We start from the raw sequence: 22,393 nt of genomic DNA, 5'->3' as shown, positions 1-22,393 counted from the left end.
CTGATTTGGATAGTCCTGTCCGTGCTGCACACCCCACAAAGTAAAAAAAAAAAAAAAAGGACCCACCAAAGTGGGAACATAAGACTTAACTTATAGGTTTGTTGTGAGCATTCAAAATGTTAGGCATTGCTGCTGTTATCTGACTATAATATGTCTGACCTTTCTTTTCACTGCAGGATGAAAAGAAGCGTTTTGCTGCTGTCCTTATGAGCCTCCGACTCCTGGCAAAGTTTTTTGGTTTCCTTGTCTTCCTGCCTTATCACACATCGGAACCAGCAACTGGAGACTTGCTAGAATCTGCAGTGATGTTAAGAAACCAAGTGCGTAAAATTTACCTAATAGAAGTATTTAATTTTGTTATTATCAGAGAGATGTGCAGGCATTTCATTAGAGGAGCCTCTGGGCTCCTCCTGAGGTGGTAGATACTTGCTGTTAAAACTCCTTTCCTAGTTAAGCAACCTCCAGTATGGGGATGGATGGGGTCCTGTGGTCCTGCAGATGTTGTTGGGGAGCCACAGCTCCCATTAGGCTGTGAGGATGCTGAGAGCTGTTTAATAACATCTAGAGGGCTGCAGGTTCCCCCTGCTGTGCGCTATTATTGTTTCAATGATGCTGCTTGTGTTGCTGCTATAAACTGAGGGCAGATTGAGTTACTCATGCGGTACAGCCATATGAATTAATGACACTCTTGATATGGAAGGAAGGAGAAGTGTTTCATTTATTGGTGAACACAGTTGCATCAGAAGCTTGCACGTTTGCAGAAAGCGTCCTTCTTGATGTAAACCTCTGATACAGGGATGCTCCAAACAAGTAACCCATAATGTCAATAACTAATTCAGTACATTGTACAAACTACTCCTCTGGGATAGTCTCCATGGAACATTATTTGCAGTTATATTGTTTACTAGATTCATGCCTCCCCACCCGCTCACGTCAAAGTCCAACACTCTTGTTGCTAAACTGCACTGGCTCTCTTGACATCAGATTGTGCTGTGTGGTTTGTCAGTGTGCCGGCTGAATGTGGAAAGCGCGAGGGGTGCTTATTATTATTATTTCAATTTATTACCTGCCTTTCGCTCCAGGGTCATAGGGCAGGGTACAACCATTTGAAATACAGTTTAGCCAGATGAGTGACTTAAGATTGCTGGATTTGAATAGGCTTCATGTGCCAAAATATATTGGGTCTCTCTAAGACACTGCTCTGATACCTTTCCTTGATAAGTGAAACTGATTGCACGCTTGTGTCTTTCTGTCTTCCCTGCCCCACTTCCCCACAAAAACTGTTTTTTTGAGCTCGGAACTTAACTAGCTGCTCTGAGTGATGTTAGCTAAAAACACCCCACTTTCTTTGCCAAATTAAAAAGTATACAAAGGAAGATGCAACGAGACCTGAATAATAAGCCCAGGTGCTTCTGTGCTTATGGCTTACCTCCATCTCTGCAACAGTGTTCTGTTCACACAAATTAGCCAAGGAAAGAGTTTCCCTCTTAGTAGTGAAGGAAAGAGAACCCAATAAAGGGGAAAAAATGAAAGAGGAGTTGGATATGTTTATTTCCCTTTCCTACTTTTGGTGTTTCATCATCAAACACTCTGGTGGTTGCCCATGATAGTAAGTAATGTGTGCTGAAGAGGAATTAAAGTTAACATTTTCCTAATGTTTTCCCTTAAGACCCATCCTGTGCTGGATATATTGAAGCTGCTTAGGCAATCAATACAGAAACGCTGCACGGTCTTGACTGTACCTTGGGTTGTAGAGTTCCTTTCCCTTATGGATCATATCGCCCCATTTCTGGACTACTATGGGAAGATATTTTCTCTCCTCTTGCAGCTGTACAGGTAAGAGGTTGGAAAGAAATATTTGCATCTTAATTGAGATCTGCATCAAGGACCTAAATTATTGTGAGGGTAGGACATTGGCTTCTTAGTAAAGCTTTTATTGTACTCATTAACAATTTCTGGGTCTATGGAAACGACTTAAAGCTTTCTTTTACAGTATATACCAAGAAATTTATAGCACAGTTAAATATATAATTACCACAGTATAGGAACGCTCCGCTGATGACTTGAAATATATCATATTCCTCCAGCTGCAAATGTTCACATCCTTCCATTACATCTCAATATTAGCAGAAACAAATGAAGAAGTTGAAAGTCAATTTTTTTCCAGTAGTGCATTTCAAATGGTAGTTGTGTTGTACAGTTAACCATAAACCATAGCTTACCGTGAACGAGCAGCATGCTAGTGCATTCTTCTGAATTGCTCCCATTTTGTTCCTTTGTTCATGGAGCCAAGAGTAACAAACCATGAGTCATGGCTCTTACCCTGGGAGAAACAAACCACACACATTGGTTCACATATCACGGCAAGCCAAGGTTTTTTGTATGCTACGCCCTGGCTTCATGAATAATGGCGGGAAATAGGAATAATGTAGTAGCTTGCACATGTCTTGTTTACGGGTTTGCTGCTGGGGCCAGAGTTTTAATATGCAAGGGAAATGAGAGAGCACAGCAAAAGAAACTTGCAAAAGGGGGAAATGCAGAGGTGGTATAACTGATAAAACCTTCGAAGTTTATTGTTCTCTATTCTCTAACTTTTTGTTACAGATACCTGCTGATTTCTGAAAATAAAGAGATGTGTTTCCTGAACAAGCTGCTGATTCTTGCCATTTTGGGATGGCTTTTTCATGTACGGATGAGTGCTTGTAACAAACATTGTACCTTTGAAAAAATGTCACAAGTGCTGTAGAAATTGTCAAGTAAAACTTTCCTTACTGTACTTTCCTTAAGCCTTTTAAGCGTTTCATCCATGTAACCATTCATCCACTCCTGTATGTGAAGCTGAATTTTCGCTTAGCTCTGCCCTCCTTGGAGGATTAACTATTTGGGGCTTGTATTCCAGGTGCCTACTGTCCCGGGGAATCTGTTCTTTGCGGGCGAAGTGAGATCAGAAGAACTGGCAACAGACTCTGCAGCAACAGCTCAAGCTCTGGTAAACTTACGTCGATGAGTGTCGGCGGGTGTGTTTGAAAGAGAGCAACTGTCATGTTATTTGTTTAAGACACGCGAAGCCTAAGAGTGACCTGAAGAATAAAGAGAAGTCTGTGGGCTTCTATGCGCTTATCTAATGCTTCTGAAAGGAATCAATCTGTTGTTTGTTCTTTTCCCCTTAGGATTCTGTGCCTGTGGTGGATCAGCAGTTACTTTATACCTGCTGTCCATATCTTGGTAAGTCATTTATCAAAGTATGTCCTGTGTCAGAAACAATATGCTGCTTGAGAAATCTGGAATCTCTCCTTTGCCTGGCACTGGAAAGAGCGTCTAGGGATAAAACATTGAGCTTCCTACTCCAAAACTGAGTTAAAATTATCTGTTAAAAGGTTTTTTGTGTGTTTCAGTGTGGCACTTAAACTGGGCCCACAGATTAGGGGGTTGTGACCTGTGGAAATACTATTTGGTTATTTGTCCTTGCTTTTCCATTCACCGTTAATAACAACCTGAACTGCTTATGATTCTGAGCTCCTACTCAAGTGTGGTTGGGATCCTGACTGCTTTTTCCTCCAGTGTTCAGTCTCATACACTTCTCTGCAATTTTCTGTCTCCAACTGTTCCTGGATTTAATTATATTTCACTCATTTCATTGTGTCTGACCTGAATAAAAGTTAGTTGGATACCACCCCTAAATTTCAAAATTGTCAATCAGATTGAATTTTAAAAACCAGAGTGTTCAGATATCTACGTGTGCCGTCTTATAATCTGCGTATCCTTCTGCTCTAGGTGAATTGAGGAAACTGCTGTCGTCTTTTGTGTTGGGAAGCGGAGGAAAGAATGGTGGTTATGTAAGGAAAATAACTCCGACTGCTGCTGAGACCTTGGTTCCAAAGCCTCCCATCACACAGCAGAAGCTTCAGGTGAGAGGTGTTTTGGGACTGCCACTCCCATCATCCTTGACCATTGGTCATGTTGGCTTGGGATGATTAGAGCTGGAGTCCAGCAAGATCTGTAAGGCAGCAGGCTGGGGAAGGCTGGATTTTTCAGGGAGGAATTTCTCAACTTGCACTTTGATATTTTTTTAGTGGAGCTGTGCAAGAAGTAGGCATATACTAATTTTGTGTGAATTGCAAGCATGCAAGAGGTAATTGACCCCAAGCTAAATAAAGAAATGGGAAAGGGAATTAGGGAATTAGGGAACAGAGTTAGGAAAAACCTGAATTTGCTGCCAAGCTTATGAAATGCTAAAGAAACTGGTGGGTTTGTTTGTTTGTTTGTTTGTTACAATCGAGCAGTATATAAATTTCATGAAATAAATAATATGCAATCATTAAAAAGTCTTTATTTTGAGGGCAGGCCAGTCGATTGACAATTCAACATGCTCCTTTTTATATTTGTCTCTGGTTCCTTGCTCCCCATTTATGGGACATTATTTGGAAGGCATTTTTTTGATGTTTTGTTTCAAGGGTAGTGGCATTCAACTAACTTTTACTCAGAGCTGACCCATTGAAATTGATTGACTTGATTATGCCCACTCATTTCAGTGGGTCTGCCCTGAATAAAATTTAGTTGGATACCACCCTTACATTTAAAAAATGCCAATCAAATAGAATAAACAACCAAAGCATTCAGATATACTTTAGGAATGGCTCGTGTTGGGGGGGGGCAATGCTTCATGTAGAATTCTTTGGTTTCCTTAGGATTCTTGGTCTTCCTGTTTTTAACAGGCAGAGCTGGAACAAGCCTTCTTCCACAATCAGCCCCCATCTCTGCGGAGAACTGTAGAATTTGTGGCAGAGAGAATCGGATCCAACTGTGTCAAGCACATCAAGTAAGGGCAGGAAAGGCACCTGTAACCTGCTGGACTTTATAAATGGTCTGGTGGGGAGAATTTACGTCGAAAGATCTTTCCCCCTTGTATTAATCATATAAGCAGGCAGCTTTTAAATGATGCAAGGACATGCCTGTGGGTTTTACTGATACAGCTCTTAGTCTTGTGCATCCCTTGTTGTTGTGAAATTTGTCAGTAGAGCAAATGGCAATGGTGAATTGTGAAATGTGAGAAATATTGAGAGAGATCATCAACTGGTTTTATTATTAAATGTAAGTGCTAAGCCTTTTTTGTGCTCACCTCATTACAGAAGCTCTGCAAGTCATCTGCAAGTCATTTTGGTGCCTGACAAAGACCCTTTTATTTTCCTACTCTTTTAAATCTCCAGTACATTGCTTTTAAGCTCCTTTGGGTTTGTTCTCACGTGTTGTCTGTTTTTGTAATGCTTCCCCTTCTTAATTCACTTTTAGTGTGAGTTCTGTGGCAAATATAACACACACACACACACACACACACTTACACACTTTAGGCTCTTTTGATCAGGTTGTGCATGTGTGATTGCTGCCTGCTTATATTGTAGCTTTATCCACATATTCTCACTTATATTTTATATAAAGTTATGCCGTGACCTACAGTAATAAACAATAGAAAAATGTTAAGATTGGCACACACACCATTATGTTTCTAGGTCAACAAATCCTGTTTTTTTGATTGGCAGTGAGAAGCTTAGGAGCGTCTCCCTCTCATGCACCTAGATTCACGGCAGACGCATATTAAACCATAGTATCCACCAAACCATTAATAGAAGGCTTTCCCGCAAACCTGATTCAGGATGTAAATTCTGAACCTGTAATTTCTCAGGATATATTTTGGTTGTCTTTTAATTATTGTGCTATTACTATTGGCTTTTGCAGGGCAACTCTGGTAGCAGAGCTGGTGAAAAGAGCCAAAGTCATGTTACAGGACAAAGTGAAGGCGGAAGTTGGCAATTACGACAAACTGCTGGATGAAGTGTGCTCTCAGCTGTATGAAGAAGGGGCACAGGCTCTTATTCAAGGCAAAGAGTAAGGAACAACAGCTGGGTGACATAATATATCTTCCCTTGTGGTCATGCTGCTGTCCTGGGCTGCCACATTGAGGCTGCACCCAGTATGTGGTCACTTCAGTTCTCACCTTGGTATCAGCCAGGATAACTACTGGCAGATTGGCTCAGTTTCCCCTCTGGCTTTCAGGTGTAGGTACCCAACTTTAGAGGGAGCTGAGTAGGAAACTGTTCTGCTTGCAGTTACTCCCAGCAATTTGAATCCATTTGAATTCATATTTGGGCTGCATCCCTGGGGGGACTAAAAATACAGATTTTCTAATATCATGTCTTACATATAATGTTTCAGGCGGTGCTTTTTATAATGCCTATGTACATCTACAGATTTTGCAGGAAGAAGGCCCCTGAGGCTGTGAAAATCTTGTTGCCAGAAGAGACATCTGCAGCTGTATGTATATTTTAGGATACTTGTCCTTTTTTCTGATGCTTTCTTTTTGCTTTTTCTACATTGGAAAATTGTGCTTTTTTTTTTGACATGGTGACTTAAAAATGGCCAGAAGCCAAAAACTTCTGAACCTCGTGATCATCTAAAATAGCCAGGCCTTTTTGCTAAAACGAACAAGCATTTGAAACATTAAAGCTGTTTCTAAAATCTCAACATCCTCATTCAGTCAGTCATGTTAAAAGGAGGTGTGACAGTTTCTAGCTCTTAAGGCCCCAAGTAATGCTTCCCTGCATTTTTTCCAGCTAGAAAATAAAATGGTCCAATTGCCATATTGGGCCGTTCAAGGAACAGTTGCTTTATATTCCTCTTAATCAACATTTTAGCGGCAGTTGAAGGAGCTGAAGCCAATTCTCATTTATCGTTCCAGCAGGATGGTGAGAGGCCAAAATCAGTCCCTCAATTTTCATCTGAGGCTAATTTTCCATCTGATTTCTTGTGCTCGCTGCAGCTTTGTATTGATTTGTTGTGACTGTTGTTGATAGTGTATTCAGTGGAAATAACTATAAATCTCACCTGCTCTTCCACCCAAGGTTTTGAGCTGTGCAGCAAATATTGCAGTGGGACTAGCTACCGAGAAGGCCTGCACTTGGCTTACCACCAACATCACAGGTAGGCTTTTCCACTGTTTCTACGGGCTTTACCCCTAGGTGCCATTTGGTGGCTGTGGCGAAAAAGACCTTTTCCCAGTATAAGTGGGTGTGCCAACTGCGTCTGTTTCTGAAAGAGGCAGATCTCTGGTTCCCAGTTATCTTAAGTACTTTGGACCTCGTTTTTCAAAAGCCAAGCCATGTTGCTGTGTGAATGGTGCTACCATACCCTCCAACGTGTCCCAGCACAAAACTGGGATGTGCATCTTCTGGCCATTGCTCTTGCATGAGTCATGTGACCCCATGGGATGTCCAACACAGCTGATGGGTACATGCCACAGACACCCTGGGTGGCTATCAGCATGCGACCGAAGGTCTACAGACCACCAATTGGGAAACACTGCTTTAGATACATCGCATATGAGCTACTGCAACACACTCTGCATGGGGCTGCCTCTCAAAAGCATCTGGAAACTTGTTCAAAGTGTGGCAGCGAGGATGCTAACCGGAGCTGGGGGTGGGGAGCATGTTACTCCACTACTGAAACCACTTCATTGGCTCCATGGGTGTTTTCAGGCCTGATTCAAAACTCTTGCGAGAGGGATCAGTCTCTCGCTGGCAGCCTGCTGGCAGGGGAGTGAATGAGAAGCGGGTAATAGAAACAACTGAAACAAGTGGCCCTATTTTGCTGCCTTTCAGCCCCTGACAGATTACCCCTGAGGGTAACCCAGAAAGGCTGCCCTCTCTTGTTCAGATTATGCTGCTTGAACTTGCAGAGGTGAACTGTCATATGAGTGCTGATATAAAAGGAGGAACCACATAAGGCTGGTGCGGGGAGGTGGCTCTGTATTATGTAATGGGCGTCCAGTTTTCAGTGTCCAGGGTGTGAAAGCAAGTGTATGTTTTGGTTCCTTTTACAGCCTTGATTAAGAGAGAAGTGAAGGCCACGTTCAGCCGCATGCTAAAAACGCAGGCGCTTTCTCTGCCTAGTACTAGCGAAGCTGTTCAGAAGAAGAAGGGGTGCTCCCCAGACTGTCAGCATCAGGCTGCATTCCCCTCACAGATCATAAACGAAATCAAGGTATGAATCTGCTGCTCTCTCCTCTTAACCTGTGCTGTTATTTTGGCTATTTATTAACAATATTTATATGCCTCCTGATTCTCTGGGTGGTTTACAGTAACAATAAAATTGTGAAATAAGCAAAGCAATACAGCTTAGAAATTAAATAAACAGATTTTAGATAAAAATAAAAAGGTTTTCACTTGGCACCAAAAAAGTTGCAGAGTCAGGCAGGCTAGGCGAGCCTCTGAAGTGATAGCATTCACCAACTGGGGTGTCACCACCCAAAAGGCCCTCTCCCCAGCAGCTGCCTGTGACACCTTTGTGGGTGCAGACAAAGCAGGGCCTCCGAAGATCATCTGTGGGCCTGGGAGGGGATCCTTTTTTAGGTCATGGCAGGGAAGCTCCAGCCATTTTCCTCAGAGGATGAAACAGGTGTGGGGGTTTCATCTGAAAGTCCTTTGCAAAAACCTTCAAAGGAGCTGCCACCCCACCTTTAAAGGAGAATGGAGGTGGCTGCCAGGGCAAAGCAGCTTTGAAGCTGCAACAGGTTCCCAGCTGGCTGTTGGGTACTTGGAAACCCCACACATTTTGAGAGTTGGGTGGTTGCTGCCTGCCTGTCAATCATGTGATGTCATTGGTGATGCCACGTGACTTAACAGGTAGGTGGCACCACCCAATTTGTCTTGTATGGCCAGTCCTGATAAGGATCCAGTCTATGGAGGTTCTGCTTTAGGTAACTTGCTCCCATTAGTACCGTATTTTTCGTCCTATCGGGCGCACCGGCCCATAGGACGCACCTCGTTTTTTTGGGGGGGAAATGAGGGCGCCCCGTGCTTTGGGCTGCAGGCTGCTGCCCACAAGCCTTGTGAGCCCGCGGGAACTCCCGCCGGGCTTGCAAGGCTTGCGGATAGCTTCCTGAAGCCTGGAGAGCGAGAGGGGTCGGTGCGCACCGATGCCTCTCGCTCTCCAGGCTTCAGCAAAAGCCTGCTTTCGCCCCATAGGACGCACACACATTTCCCCTTCATTTTTGGAGGGGAAAAAGTGCGTCCTATGGGGCGAAAAATACGGTAATTCATTTGATGGCGAAAGCTACCACTCTCCCACCCCAAGCTTTTACTATGTGACATATTTCTAAGCATCCTTGTCTACAAGGAGGCTTATTTGATGGGGAAATGGGTGGGATAGCCCAGCCCTGTGCTGCCTTCCTTGCCCTTTCCCAGGCTTCACTGTGATATTTTGTCTTTTCTATATGGTTAGCAGAGCTCTCTAGGATTCCAGAACATATACGTGCATTCTGAGTCACAAATGCTGTTATATCTAGGATGTGCTGTGCCTTGCTGTCGGCCCAAGAAATGAGGATGAAGCAATCCAGTTTGTCGATTTGGAAAATTTGTTGGGAAGGTTGAGCCAGACCCTTGGATGCAGAAAGGTAGACATGAGTGCATTACTTGCAGAATTATTTCTGACGTAGCCTTTTATCGCCAGTGGAGATGGAGAGAGAGAGAGAGAGAGAGGCGGGTGGAGGAGCAGTGTAGATATATGTACTAGGTTCAGCAGTTGTTTTCACTTTTCTTAATTAACTTATGGTTTATGTGTATGCGAGAGAATTTCTAAATTAAACTGCCCTCCTAAGGTTTACTTGTTAGGGAATTTGCTTGTAAATCATACGAAAGGCACATACATGTATTAGTTAACAGCTTTCCCCCTTTTATCCACTGGGAAAGACTCAAACCCCCTGCTGGCCTGTATATAAAGCCATAGCTGTGCATGTCTTTGTAATTGCTTGCAATACTTGAATACTCAAAATGCAAAGTGTTTGATAAGACAGCAGCCTCAGATACATTCTCTGTACCTGTGAAAGCATTTCTTCGTAGTCAGTTTTCAGCTTTGTGTTTTTCAGTTCATATGCCCAGCGTCAGAGCAGCAACTGGCCAAGTGCACAGTAGAGCTGGCTTCCCTTTTAGGTAAGAGCTGTAATTCTTATCCCTGTTCCTCTTCCCTTCGATCTTAATTAGACCATCTCATTTTGGAGGAGTGGCTGTCCTGAATGGTATCAAACTGTCAAGGCTTGCTTATGTATTTATTTTCTATACCCCTCTTATCCGAGAATCATCTGGTTTACAATATAAAAACACAAAAATACAGTTATACCTCTGGTTACAGATGCTTCAGGTCGCATGATTTTGGGTTGTGCACCGGAACGGGTTACTTCCGAGTTTCGGCGCTTGTGCATGTGCAGAAGCACTAAACTGCACTTTGTGCATGTGCAGAAGCACTAAATTGCAATCCGCGCATGCGCACACACGGCGCTGCAGGTTGCGAACACTGCGGGTTGCAAATGTGCTTCCTGCATGGATCACGTTCGCAACTTGAGCGTCCATTGTACTACAGTAATAAACTATAAGTATAGTCAGACCATAGATTGTTTAAATAGCAACTAAGGCACCAGTTGAGTGTCCCTGGAGAGAGCATTCCACAAATGGGAAGCCACCAGAGAAAAGGCCTATGTTGCCACCCTCTGGACCTCTCATGGATGAGGCACACGAAGAAGGGCCTCACATGATGATCGCAGGGTCCAGGCATGATCCCACAGTAGTATTTGGGGGAAGCTGAGTTCATTGGTTAGCTGTGAAGGCCTCCTAAACCGAGTGGGCTCACCCCATACCCTGGAGGTTCCTGAAGCCCTTCTCCTCTTGCGTGGATGGAAAGAGTTGCCTCCATCATGGTATGATGTCACTTTTTCAGAATTAAAAATAACTCACATGAGTAAGTCCAGCATTTCTATCTCAGTTGCTTCTAGTTTCAGACCGTGTTCCTATCCATGGGCTGACCTTCCCAGCCCCAAAGAAGCAGGAGCAGCAGCAAGCAAAGAACCGCTTCATCTCTAGCCTTCTGAAGTCCCTGCTCTCCATCTGGAAAGAAGACTTTGAGGCACCTGTGCCCTTGCAGCTGATCTTCAGTAGGAAAAATGCTGCCTACCTTGCGGAAAACAAACAGGACAAGGTGGGGGGCTTCCGAGTGCTTTCAGAGCCACTTGCTAAATCTCCTTGTGCTCCTTACGTTTGGCATAATCTAACATAAGATTGGGGAGTGCTTGGCTTTCACTGTTCAGTGAAAGAGGAAAGTTGTCACATACTATTTCTGCAAAGGTGCCAGTGAGAGATATAGGTAAAAGTATGTGGAAACGTGGGTGGCGCTGTGGTCTAAACCACAGAGCCTAGGGCTTGCCTCCTGTTGTTCAGTCCCAGCTCCTGCCAACCTAGCAGTTCGAAAGCACGTCAAAGTGCAAGTAGATAAATAGGTACCGCTCCAGCAGGAAGGTAAACGGCGTTTCTGTGCGCTGCTCTGGTTCACCAGAAGTGGCTTAGTCATGCTGGCCACATGACCCAGAAGCTGTAAGCTGGCTCCCTCGGCCAATAAAGCGAGATGAGCGCCGCAACCCCAGAGTCGTACGCGACTGGACTTAGCGGCCGGGGTCCCTTTACCTTATGTGGAAATAAGTATTTTGTTCAGGGATTGCCAAGCTGGCACCAGTGAAGGCTTCTTGGCCACCAGGTTGACAACCCTTGTGAGTTTTTTTACTTTCTTTTTTTTGTGGGGACGGGGACTGGTAGACACTTACTTTGCCTGGGAGGGGCGTGACAAACATCCACATTTCCGATGGGTGCTGGGTTAACGTGGTCACTATTTAGAGTTAATTTCTCCCTATATTCCCACAGCAGAGGTCTTATAGCAGTAACTCTTTGCGGTAGTGTTCTTATTTACCGGCAGCAAGATGTTACAAGGATGAAGCACTTTTAAAACAAAGCAGGAATGTTATTTGGTTACACTCAAAAGCTTTGTGGTTACTGTTGCAAGGCACAGTACTTGGTTTCAAATAGACACTCTTAATAGAGATGTTCAATAACTGTCTTAATGCTGTAACCCTGTTACTGGTTAATGTAAGTTCTTTGTAGGACAGCTGTTGGTTTACGCTATCCCTAAAACCCATCCAGCCCCTCCTGAAGTCCTAGCCTTTTCTTCACTTAGGTAGATTTTAAATCATATGGCTGTACTGTTATATCCTGCCCTGGCAGTTTACAGTGAAGGGCAGGTAAGAAATCCGGTAATAAATATAAATAAATAAATGGACAAACTGAGGTGGCGATATAAGGAATGGAGACCAGCTGTGCTGGAGAAATTAAGCTAGGTGACCCTGCCTCCCTATGTATGTATGTTCTGCCTCTTCCATCTTTCTGTGCCTAGTCCCAGGGAAGTTTCAGAATCCTCAGGAGTTCATGTGGGGAGCATGATATACCTCCAGGCTTTTAGATGGATGAACTTGTTATTGGTGGAACACGTTATTCCTTCCAAAGGTCAACGCACATAACCAATTAGCAGCGTTCCCATCTAGGGAAAAAGCATAGGATCTAATTTGGAACTTTTGGCTAGCGGGAGAAACATCTGCAGGCTTCCATGCAAGACAGCTTCATGGCGTTTGTGCCTTGCCAGCTGGGTTCATTCTTGTCCTGCCCCTTCCAAACCATCAATTGACAAATGCGATTAGGCAGTGTGCCTTTCTGGTGTGAAATTGCCCTCACAATTCTGGGTAGGAGAGATGTGGCTTTTCTTTCTTAGCCTTGTGCCTGGTGTATGATTTCATGCAACTGTTTCCTTGATGTATCAGGCAGTATTTTCATTTAAGCAGGATTTTAATCACAAGGAAGTTCATTGGCATATTACTTAGAGGCCCTGATGCTCCGTTTCTTTTGCAGTGGGATTTGTTCTTGTTCATGCTTCGTGGTCTTGTTGAACATGGATTAATGGCAGATACGGAGATACAGTGCTGTTTGCATGACCTCCAGAAACTGCCTTGGCCTTCAGTAAGTATGCCCATTTCAGGTTTTTTGGGGTTTAGAGCATAGTTAACACACAAAACACTTCACTTCTCGTTTCCCTTATGCCAGCTGTGACAGCTACAGACTGACCTCATGTAACTCCTTGCTGACTAAGTGACTATCAGTTTGTTTCTTGGGCTAAATCCAAGGTGCTGGCTTTGACTGTTTAAAACCCTAAACCAGGGGATGGGAACCTCCGGGTCCTCCTAGATGTTGCTGGATTTCTGCTTCAATGAGCTGCAGTCAGTATGGCCAATAGTTAGGGATGAAAGGAGTTGTAGTCCAACATCTGGAGAGCCACAGGTTCCCCACCCATGTCCCCAAACACCCGGTTTCAGGATGGCTTATGGGACCATCGCTTTGGATTCTACCACCATGTGTAGTAAGGGCATCCTCCAGAAATAGGTGCCATCATGGAAAGATCTACCTTCTAGCAATCCCTCTCAAGATCTGCCAGGTCCAATCTTCATGTGGCTAGCAAAAGACTACTTTAGCAGACTTGGTGTTTACTTTTTCCTGTATATTTAAAACAGTCTACAACTCTTTGCTTGTCAGCTCATTGTAGTTTTTATGTTAGTTATTTGTATAAGCCACTTTGCGGTTGAAAGGCAGCCCATACATTTTAATTGAAAATACTGTCTCGCTTCAGCCTACTTTTTTCCAGTTCCCATGGAACAAGAAATTAAGAAATTAAGATGAACAAACTGATGTAAAGGCACAGAGACCACACCAAAGTTAAGAGTGCTGTATGATGCTGCTGATCTATTTATTTAGAAAGCCCTCCATCTACAGTAAGGTAAAAAAAGCAGTCAGTATAAATGATTAAAAGAATACAGCAGCAGCAGCAATAGCACTTATGGGCAGTTTTAATAGGAAAGCTTGCAAACCTAGTGATTAGCTCTGCTAAGGCTTGTTGTGAACCTTCACTAGATTATCCAAAGAATTGCATATTCCCCTACACTAATTCAAACTTTGTTCTGCATTTTTTCCACAGGACTTCTCCAAGGAACTAGAAGCACTGTTACGAATATTTATTTCTGAGGAGTGCATTGCAGAACCAAAGACCCTGCCTTGTGAATTGGTGGGGCAGTCTAGAGGCCCCGTAGCAGCACAAAGCTAGCAGAGAGATGCTTAAAAGCTGCTGAAATCGTTCATCACTTCCTGGCTCTGGTTGCACTTGGGCATTACTGTGGACCTCCTTGGTCTTCTGCAAATAATGCCCAGATGTTTCAAGGGGAACACAGTGTTGCAAGAGGAGCCATTTTAAGCACCTTAATCGGAATTGCAGGAACAAGTCAATGTTTCTGCGTGTGACAGCGTATAGGGTTTAGGCCTAGAGCAGCAATGGGGATCCTGTGGGCCTCCAGATGTTGTTGGACTTCAGCTTCCATTAGGCCCAGCCAGCATGGTCAGTTGTCAGGGATGGTGGGAGTCCAGCAGCAGCTGGAGACCAGAGGCTCATTCCTGTTCCGGAGTGTTGGAAGAGCCTGGAATCTGAACAGATGTATAATAGACTCCTAGGTGTCTGAGGATTCTTACTTAGGAAATTCTCAGTTCTAGTAATGTTCATGTGTGGCCTTTGGGGCAGAACTCGTAATATTTATCAAGAACTCAAGTTTGAAAATTTTTAAATCCTTTACTCCTTTTAAAAGGTCAAATCATGTCTTAAAATACAACAATTTCCCAAGCATTGGATTGTGGGTTTTTTATGAGTGTTTGCTCATAAAGTAGATTTTAGTACAGTATATGTTTTTTTTAAAAAATAATGAAGGAAGGTTTTCTTTTATTAGAGAAACAGCTTTAAGTGGCAGCATTTAATGAAATATTTCCCCTTTTTGATAGAATGCTTTGAAGAACTGCAGAGTTGGAAACTCTGGCATTCCAGCATGTTTTAAAAGACAATCCTTTCTTGGCTGTGCTCTATAACTCTGTAGACCTACCTATAAAAACGGACATTTCCTGTGAGCTGTAGTCCCTCTTCTCCCCTTCCTTTATTCTTGCACCACATACTTTTTCTTCAGGAGTCCTGCTTGTCTTTTACTTTATTAAAAAGTAATTAATAAAAGGATTGTATATGCCCCACTTATTCGTTCTTTATCCTTTGTATAACCATTTCACAAATTCTCTAGATGAGGGTATCAGTCACTATATAACAAAATCTTCAATTTAGGCTACTTGAATGTTACTGATTTTGATCCAAGGAAGAGATTTGTGGAAAACATAAATTAAGGGTGCCTGTAGCTAAACCATTAACATTATGCTGTTGTAATAGTTCCATAACTGCCATTTTATGTAGTAGTGGACAGACAAGACTCGCAGCATGTATCTTCTACATTACCTCTTTTTTGCTGCTCCTAATATATTAACAAAGTCTGGAACAAGGCAAAAAGGAAAACTGATGAAAGAGATTTGGGCGGGGGGGGGGGGGCAAGCTTAGCAACATCTCTTGCTGCATAGCCTATTCAAAATATTCAAAATAGGCCAGGAAATAATTGAGCTTTTCTGTAATTTCCATATATAGAAAATTATTTTTATTGTGAGGCTATGAAAATAGCAATCTTGGTTAAAAGCAGATATGGGCTAAAGATATGGTACAGTAACTGAGTATATTTCCCCCCCACATTCAATAGAAGATTTCACAGAAAATAGTTTTGCCTCACTTTAAGACTATTCTTCTCATTCTAGGCATTCACAGGTACCATAGTGTTATAGTTGCAAAAGAAACCAGTTATTATATAAATAGTACTGTTGAAGTATCAAGTATTTCTAAAAAGCATACATTAATCGAATACCTGGAAAAATAATAATTAGCTTCAGCATATAAAACCATATATAAATAACTTAATTTGTAAACATAGAAAAACAACTGTGTGCAATTATAAAAATAAACATCTGATGCACTGTACAATAAGACATTATCCTTCAATAGGCACCATCTGTGTTGAGAGTAGAGTCCATCTTAGATGTTGTTCCTGCTAAAGCTGTTTGGTTCGTTAACAGAGTGCCATGTCCAAAAAAAATTAAAAAGAAACAAACTAATGTAGCAAATACTTGGCCAGTGATTGGAAATATCTCCTAAAATATGTGATTGCTGGTACTGTGGGCAATTTACAGAATACCTCCCCCCCCAAATAATAATTATAGGCAAGACTACGCTGGTGTTCTTGATTCTGCAAATCATTTCCAGTTTCAATTGCCTCACAGGATTTCCGTTAATACTGTATTTGGCATATTTCACCAAACTTTTTTTTTACCAAATAGAATTTCTGTGCTTTGATTTCTTGATAACTGTAATAGCATCACTGATGCTGACAGAAGGGTTAACGATCCTATCCCTGTTTATTCTGAAGCAAACCCTATTAGAGTCAACATAAGTGTCTTGAAGTAACTGCATTGGATTACAGCTTCAGTTGTGGCGCTAAGAGCTCTTCTGCACAACCAGCAGCTAAATGAGACTTGTGAAATTACTGAAATTTGAAGCAGAGTACCGCCCCCATTTTTAGAAAACACACGAGTGCTAGGCTCTAGGCTCCAGGCAGCACCATCCCAGAGCACAAGGCACGCCTACAAATCAGGGCAGGAAGGGGAGTGTCCCTCTTCCCCACACTTCTGCCACAACAGGAAGGAGTTAAACACTATGGCGCTGGTACACAACTACTTGGGATTACTATATATAGCAGTTATCAAGCTTACTTATTAAGCTCACATACCAACAATGTATGCAAACAGCCTTAGTCTTTGCCTCGTTTCCGTTGTGAGAAACAAGAGGTTCACTTCATTAGCTAGAGAAGTATTGCAGCAAAGGAAAGAAAGCTCATGGTCAGGTTATATCTCCTGTTACTCACATGGAATGCTGCAAACAAGTTCCGAGCAGTGGAAAGTTCTAAGAAAACTGCTCCAGAAGCGAGTTCCTAATGGACAAGAAGCAGGCTGGCAGAAAATGATGCAGTAGCTATAATACGATGCCATTGTACTACTTGCTTGCTAGGAGTCTTATTTTAAGAAACAACTTGAATCAAGTTGTCTACACCTTCACATGAAGAAAACATGCTTTTGGACACTATAGAGTAAGTAGGGAGTTGGGAAAGAGAATGCTAATGCTATTCCTTCACTACGAACAATTGGAGTGGAACAAATCATAACGTGATTTATGTGATATAATTGGGTTTGATGGGTTACTGCAGACGAGACGTTGAGCAGCAGAAAGTGCAGTTACGTAATAAAGAGGAAGGAGTCATGGGGAATACCAACAAGCATGGTGGAGCTGGGAGCAGAGCAAGAGAAACTCTCCCTCAGGCCTTTACAGAGGGGGCAGGCAGGTAGGTACACTCGCCCTGGTCCTCGGAGGGCTAAGTCAGCCAGGGAGCCCCACCAGGGACTGCTGGTTTTTGTTTGAGTTTATCACTTTATGCTTTCCCACCCGCAGGCCTCAGACAAGCTCTGCATGGGCTTGCTTCCACTGACCCCTAAAATCAAATTCATCTTGGTAGGGTAAGCATCTTAGTGAATTACCCTGCTGTGAGCTTATCTTCACAATAATTTAACCTGCTGCTGATACAGAGATTTGATGAGTTTTTAATCTAATGGCTTCACTAGATAATGTGTAAGAAGCTTCAATTCATAAGTATAGAGCAGTTGCTGCTCTACAGTAGACTAGTCCCTGTTCTTGCGTTGAGCTGTCGGTTTGGTGTGGCTCAACCCCTTAGGCTTGCGGCGCAGTGATTCTGTAGTAGAACAGTGTGTCTCTTCCTGAGTTATGGTTCTGACTGAGGGCAAATGGTGACCACAAGACCTATCAAACCACCCACTCTTGTTTAACGCCTGGAACTTGGTATACCCTCACTTCCCCTGGACAGGACTGGAAAGTTATCCAATCAGTAAGCTGACATTGTTCAGTGATTAATACAATGCATTCTTCATTCACAAGTACCCTTTTGTTCAGGCACTCTGCAAAGGACATTACAGTAGTTTTGCTTCAGTGGTGAAGTGCTCCTTTAAAATAAACGTATCACTAAGTTTCAAGTTTTTTTTACATGGCTTACAGCATCAGCAGTCGTCCAATAGTCTGAATGAAGAAAGTTTTCAACTGAAAACTGCTAGTGGTTACAATCAGGCTTTCGCCTACCAATGTTGGTAGTTTGCAAAAGGAACACTTTTCGCTTGGCCATTGTTTCTGTTGAAGTTGCATTTCTCTAAAAGGCTGAACAGGAAAACTCAGCCGAACGACAGATGCTTCATTAAGGTTCAGTCTCCGATTGCCATATCGAAAGCAGGTGCTCCTTAGTGGTTTTGTGTTGTGCAGTGAGCTTTCCTAGGAGTTCTTTTGTCCTCCCATTTTTGAGTTATCTAGAAAACAAGTTCTGGCATTGCTGGTATCTTACATTTTGAGTTTGTGGACCATGTATACCACACATACCTAACCAGCCAGAAAGTGGCCAAGCCTAGCAATCACCAAAGGCTGTCGCTTGGCAATGGAGCTCAGAAGCCTTGCAGGGATGGCTGGGGCACCAAGGTCAACCTGGAGCAGCAATAAAAGAAAGCTTTGTCAGTAAGCGTTGAGAGTCCATTTCAAGCGCTTCTGTAGAAACATGCCAAATTGTATCCTCTGCAGTGAGATGGGGGAGGCTAGCTGAAGGAGGTTGCATTTGTCAGGCAGGTAGAAACTGGATCAGTAAAAGCCCCCTTCACATGTTCCAACAAATGTGTTAAATGATAAACAGCTGCTACATGCATGAGATTCCCGCTTCCAGAACACAATCATCCTGCATTAGGTTCCCAAGCCTGCTAGACTTCTAGTTTCTAGATCTGCACAGACACTTACCTGTACCATGTAGATAACTTTAGTGATATCTTTTCCATTCACCATATCAGGCTCTAATATCCAAGCACTGGGCAAAATCTCCCCTCGTACCATATCTTTACAGGGACGAGGCATCGACTCTTCATACACAGATTGAATGGCGAGGATGCACACATTCTCCTGGATACAAAGAAATCAGAATAAAAAGCTACCCTGAGAAAAACCAGTAGGCGCAAGTGTGGAGTTTCTCTTCCTGGCTGTTAGTTCCTTTCTCCTGTTAGTTAGGGTGCTAGACTTCACATAGTTCAGCTGCTTTTGTTAACAGGATAGAACGGTTCATCACAATCAGTCTGATTTGAGTCACTGGATTTGTGTCCAACCATCCATGTGTAGCATGGGATCCAAAATTGTAATTATTGGTTAAATTTATGGAATCACCTATCAACAGATAAACCAAAACCCATAACATAGCAAAAAATAATAAGTCCCCAAACAAGAGAGTTAATTGCAACAGAGAGCATAAAAAAGCTCGGATATAACACACAATTAAAATGCTATGGTAAGTAAAAACCTATTCAATAAAATATCGTTGCAGTGATATTGTATGGGAGGTGTCCCAACTTTCACCACAAAGCTAGTTTTGATTATTTTTCTTACACTGTGTTGGATGAGGATTATTGAACATTGATATAGTTACCTCTTTGGCTTCTACAGAGATGCAGCAGAAGTCTCTTGGTTGCTTCTGGTAGCACAAAGAAACGTCACTCACAACGTACACTGAAATTAAATCCATAGAGTAGAAATGAGAACCATTTCCCCATTCATTTAGGCAGAATTCAGTCAGACTTCACATTAAAAAATACAACACTCGGAGGATTAACCTAGCTGTTCTCCCAGCTGCTTGTTCCCATGATGCTGCAAACATGTCTCAGGAAATCTGGGAGGAGGGGTTTTAGGGGGGAAAGCAGCGGGTGGAGGGAAGGGTTATGATCCCCCACCACCTGCTCCTTTTCATACTCACCCAGCTCAATGTTGCTGGTGATTTTCTTATGCACTTGAGCCGTGGTAATGGTTTTGTCATACAGATGTCTCTTACTAGGATCCTTCAACATGCACAACACGGTGGAAAGGGGTTTGTTGATCATGCCTGCTCCCAGGAACCCATGTTTGGTTGCTGAAGATGAGAAGGCTTTATAATAAACTAATACATCCTTCTCCACACATTGGTATCTGATTGGAAAGGCAACATGAAAGCGCATTTTCATTAAGAATATAATAAAAAGAGTCTTGAGAACACTTGAAGGAACAGTTGCTATAAACTTACTTCCAACCAGCTGTTGCCTGGCCATTGTAAAGATTCCTCAGGTCATTTGAGCATACTGCCATAACCTTTGAAAGCAATTAAAATTCCTTGTTATAGTCATGGACGTTACAAATCCCTTACATTTAATTCAGCTTTGTTTCAATTCCGTGACTGAGCTCAGCTTGAGAATGGAATTCAGTAACCTCTTGTGAATGCCATGTAACTATTCATTAATGAAATTATCAATTAAAATATAGAGACTGGGAACTATGTTTTGCTATTCTTTGAAGAACTTTCATAGTAAACAAGCAGGCTAACTGGGAAGCATAAACTGCTGCTTTCCTTGGATCGTAATTCACACTCCCATTTGCTGTCATTATAAAAACATCCACCATGCTGGATAAAAAATGAATCAGCTGGTCAAAATCACAAGTTGCTGTTTCAGATACAGTGGTACCTCGGGTTACATACGCTTCAGGTTACATACGCTTCAGGTTACACACTCCGCTAACCCAGAAATAGTGCTTCAGGTTAAGAACTTTGCTTCAGGATAAGAACAGAAATTGGTCTCCGGCGGCGCAGCAGCAGCAGGAGGCCCCATTAGCTGAAGTGGTGCTTCAGGTTAAGAACAGTTTCAGGTTAAGAACGGACCTCCAGAACAAATTAAGTACTTAACCCCGAGGTACCACTGTATATAAAAACAGTTTCAGTGTTTTTTTCTAAACCAGACCTTGGCAAATACGTTCAAACTATGTTAAGGTCCTTTCAGATGCATAAGCTGCAATCATACAAAACATTTTCACTTCAGATTAAAAACAGCCAGTGAGATTATTATGGAACATTGTGGCTCGACGTACTACCACACTTTAGGGTCTTGGTTTTCTTAGCCAACGGTGGGAAAGTACACTTGGACAGATAAAAGGATACCTATTGTTCTCTCTGAGAATCTTCTGATTCCCTCTCTCATTAAAGCAATATTTTACATTCAGCAGAGTACATTGGTATTTTCTTGCAGCTTTAAAGCAGTGAATTTTGTACCATTTGTATTCCCTCAGATTACTTAGGGCCATCTCACAAAGGACAGCTTGCATTCATGACCCAACCTCCATATAAGAAAAACAGGTGTAGACAATTATGAAAAAAATCACGTCAGTGCTTTTTTTGTTGCCATTATGTGTGTATAGGACCTACATTCTCAGCATCTTTCAGATATACACACAACCAAAGAAATTATCCCGCTAGTGTCAGGGCCCTACAAATTCTTCCTTATGTAGATGTTGCCCCCCTATAAGAAAAATATCAGATGTGAGGAGGCCCTTGTAAAGGGAACATTAAGCTGCAAATGTATAAAGCTTTTCCACAGCCTCCTCTAGGCCAGATAAAAAAAGAGCCACCATCGCATTCACCCACTCACCTCTGCAGTAGCATTGGCCAAGACGTGTTTGGACAGATCTTCATATCCTTTCGTAGGAGAGGATGGGAAGGCGCTAGGTGAAACAACTAGGCTATGAGAATACCTATGGCTGGAAGCAAGTGGTGACGGGATACTGCTCCTTCCCATAGATGAAGAGGTCATAGGAAAAGTCTCTGAAACAGATGAGACAAATAAGGAATCGATGCCCCACCAGATGCTGCAGAGAGCTGGATTTGATTTGGATGATTCTTTTGCACATGCATGATGATCTTTAGTGGATCGGTTCGACAGTCTATTTAGCAAACAGGTAGTGATACTACCTAGGTTCAAAAACAAGAGTGGAGATATTCCCAGCTGTGATGCCCAGATGTATTCTGAGGTGAGCTCCCCAACCCTGAAATTCTTCCTCATAATATAAATCAAGAGTTACAAATTCACGCATGGTCTGCACTCATCATGCTAGGCACTCAGTGTGACCATTGCTGCTGGCTTTATGTCAGAAGCTGATTCCTTGAACTCCACCCTCTATTGACCAAATTTGCTAGTCTATGGTGTAACAAGTCTAACATGGCCACCCCTATGGACCCGTGGTCAACTAGAGGTTTAAAAAATATACACAGAATATCTTCGCTCCAGAGAAATCAGTTGGGTTGGGAATTTCCAAGGTTGAAGTCTGTTGTACTTACACATTTGCAGCCCAATCCTCGTGGAGACTGTCCATTTGGATCTTAACTAAGCAAGAGCTCTACAACAGGTAAGTATTGCACCAAAGCAAAACTCCACTTGCTCCATAAGGTCAAAGTTGTGAATTTGTTTCCTGATTGGTTGGTTGCATTTGTTTCCTGACTGGTTGCTTGCTTGCTTTTTTCACTTGTTGGGGTGGGTTGGAGTGAAGGAGTTTCATGCATCGGAGGATTTTGTGCTCAATGGATGATCTTTGCTCACAGCTGCCTTCCCTTACTCCCACACTACATTTCTCAAGC

The 22,393-nt window shown here is 42.7% G+C and overlaps 2 protein-coding genes across 8 annotated transcripts in view; one reads left to right on the top strand and one right to left on the bottom strand.

The window, feature by feature from the left end:
- CDAN1 (codanin 1) overlaps positions 1-14,973 on the top strand; it is a 28,827-nt gene extending 13,854 nt beyond the window's left edge. For 2 of the 3 annotated variants that reach the window (XM_083506283.1, XM_083506282.1), the window contains exons 13-28: positions 177-320; positions 1,670-1,836; positions 2,605-2,686; positions 2,900-2,989; positions 3,171-3,225; positions 3,775-3,908; positions 4,716-4,819; positions 5,734-5,883; positions 6,246-6,309; positions 6,897-6,975; positions 7,874-8,034; positions 9,338-9,445; positions 9,917-9,980; positions 10,817-11,019; positions 12,771-12,878; positions 13,888-14,973. In XM_083506283.1, coding sequence (XP_083362409.1) covers positions 177-320; positions 1,670-1,836; positions 2,605-2,686; positions 2,900-2,989; positions 3,171-3,225; positions 3,775-3,908; positions 4,716-4,819; positions 5,734-5,883; positions 6,246-6,309; positions 6,897-6,975; positions 7,874-8,034; positions 9,338-9,445; positions 9,917-9,980; positions 10,817-11,019; positions 12,771-12,878; positions 13,888-14,013 — 1,839 coding nt within the window. In that variant the 3' untranslated portion in view covers positions 14,014-14,973. Of the gene's footprint in view, positions 1-176; positions 321-1,669; positions 1,837-2,604; positions 2,687-2,899; positions 2,990-3,170; positions 3,226-3,774; positions 3,909-4,715; positions 4,820-5,733; positions 5,884-6,245; positions 6,310-6,896; positions 6,976-7,873; positions 8,035-9,337; positions 9,446-9,916; positions 9,981-10,806; positions 11,020-12,770; positions 12,879-13,887 lie in introns of all 3 variants that reach the window. The other variant, XR_014526930.1, reaches the window with a different exon arrangement.
- The window catches only part of STARD9 (StAR related lipid transfer domain containing 9), a 107,399-nt gene that overhangs the window by 7,226 nt on the left and 77,780 nt on the right, over positions 1-22,393 (bottom strand). For 4 of the 5 annotated variants that reach the window (XM_083504667.1, XM_083504664.1, XM_083504666.1 and 1 more), the window contains 6 exons: positions 21,411-21,583; positions 20,018-20,082; positions 19,715-19,923; positions 19,391-19,470; positions 18,715-18,873; positions 15,402-18,411 (listed from right to left, as the gene is read on the bottom strand). In XM_083504667.1, the coding sequence (XP_083360793.1) occupies positions 18,310-18,411; positions 18,715-18,873; positions 19,391-19,470; positions 19,715-19,923; positions 20,018-20,082; positions 21,411-21,583 (788 nt within the window). In that variant the 3' untranslated portion in view covers positions 15,402-18,309. Of the gene's footprint in view, positions 1-1,742; positions 1,829-15,401; positions 18,412-18,714; positions 18,874-19,390; positions 19,471-19,714; positions 19,924-20,017; positions 20,083-21,410; positions 21,584-22,393 lie in introns of those variants that run through there. The other variant, XM_083504665.1, reaches the window with a different exon arrangement.

Source organism: Podarcis liolepis (genome assembly GCF_965112155.1).
Source record: "Podarcis liolepis genome assembly, chromosome: 1".
NCBI lineage: Eukaryota > Metazoa > Chordata > Lepidosauria > Squamata > Lacertidae > Podarcis > Podarcis liolepis.
This window is presented reverse-complemented; position numbering and strand designations above follow the sequence as displayed.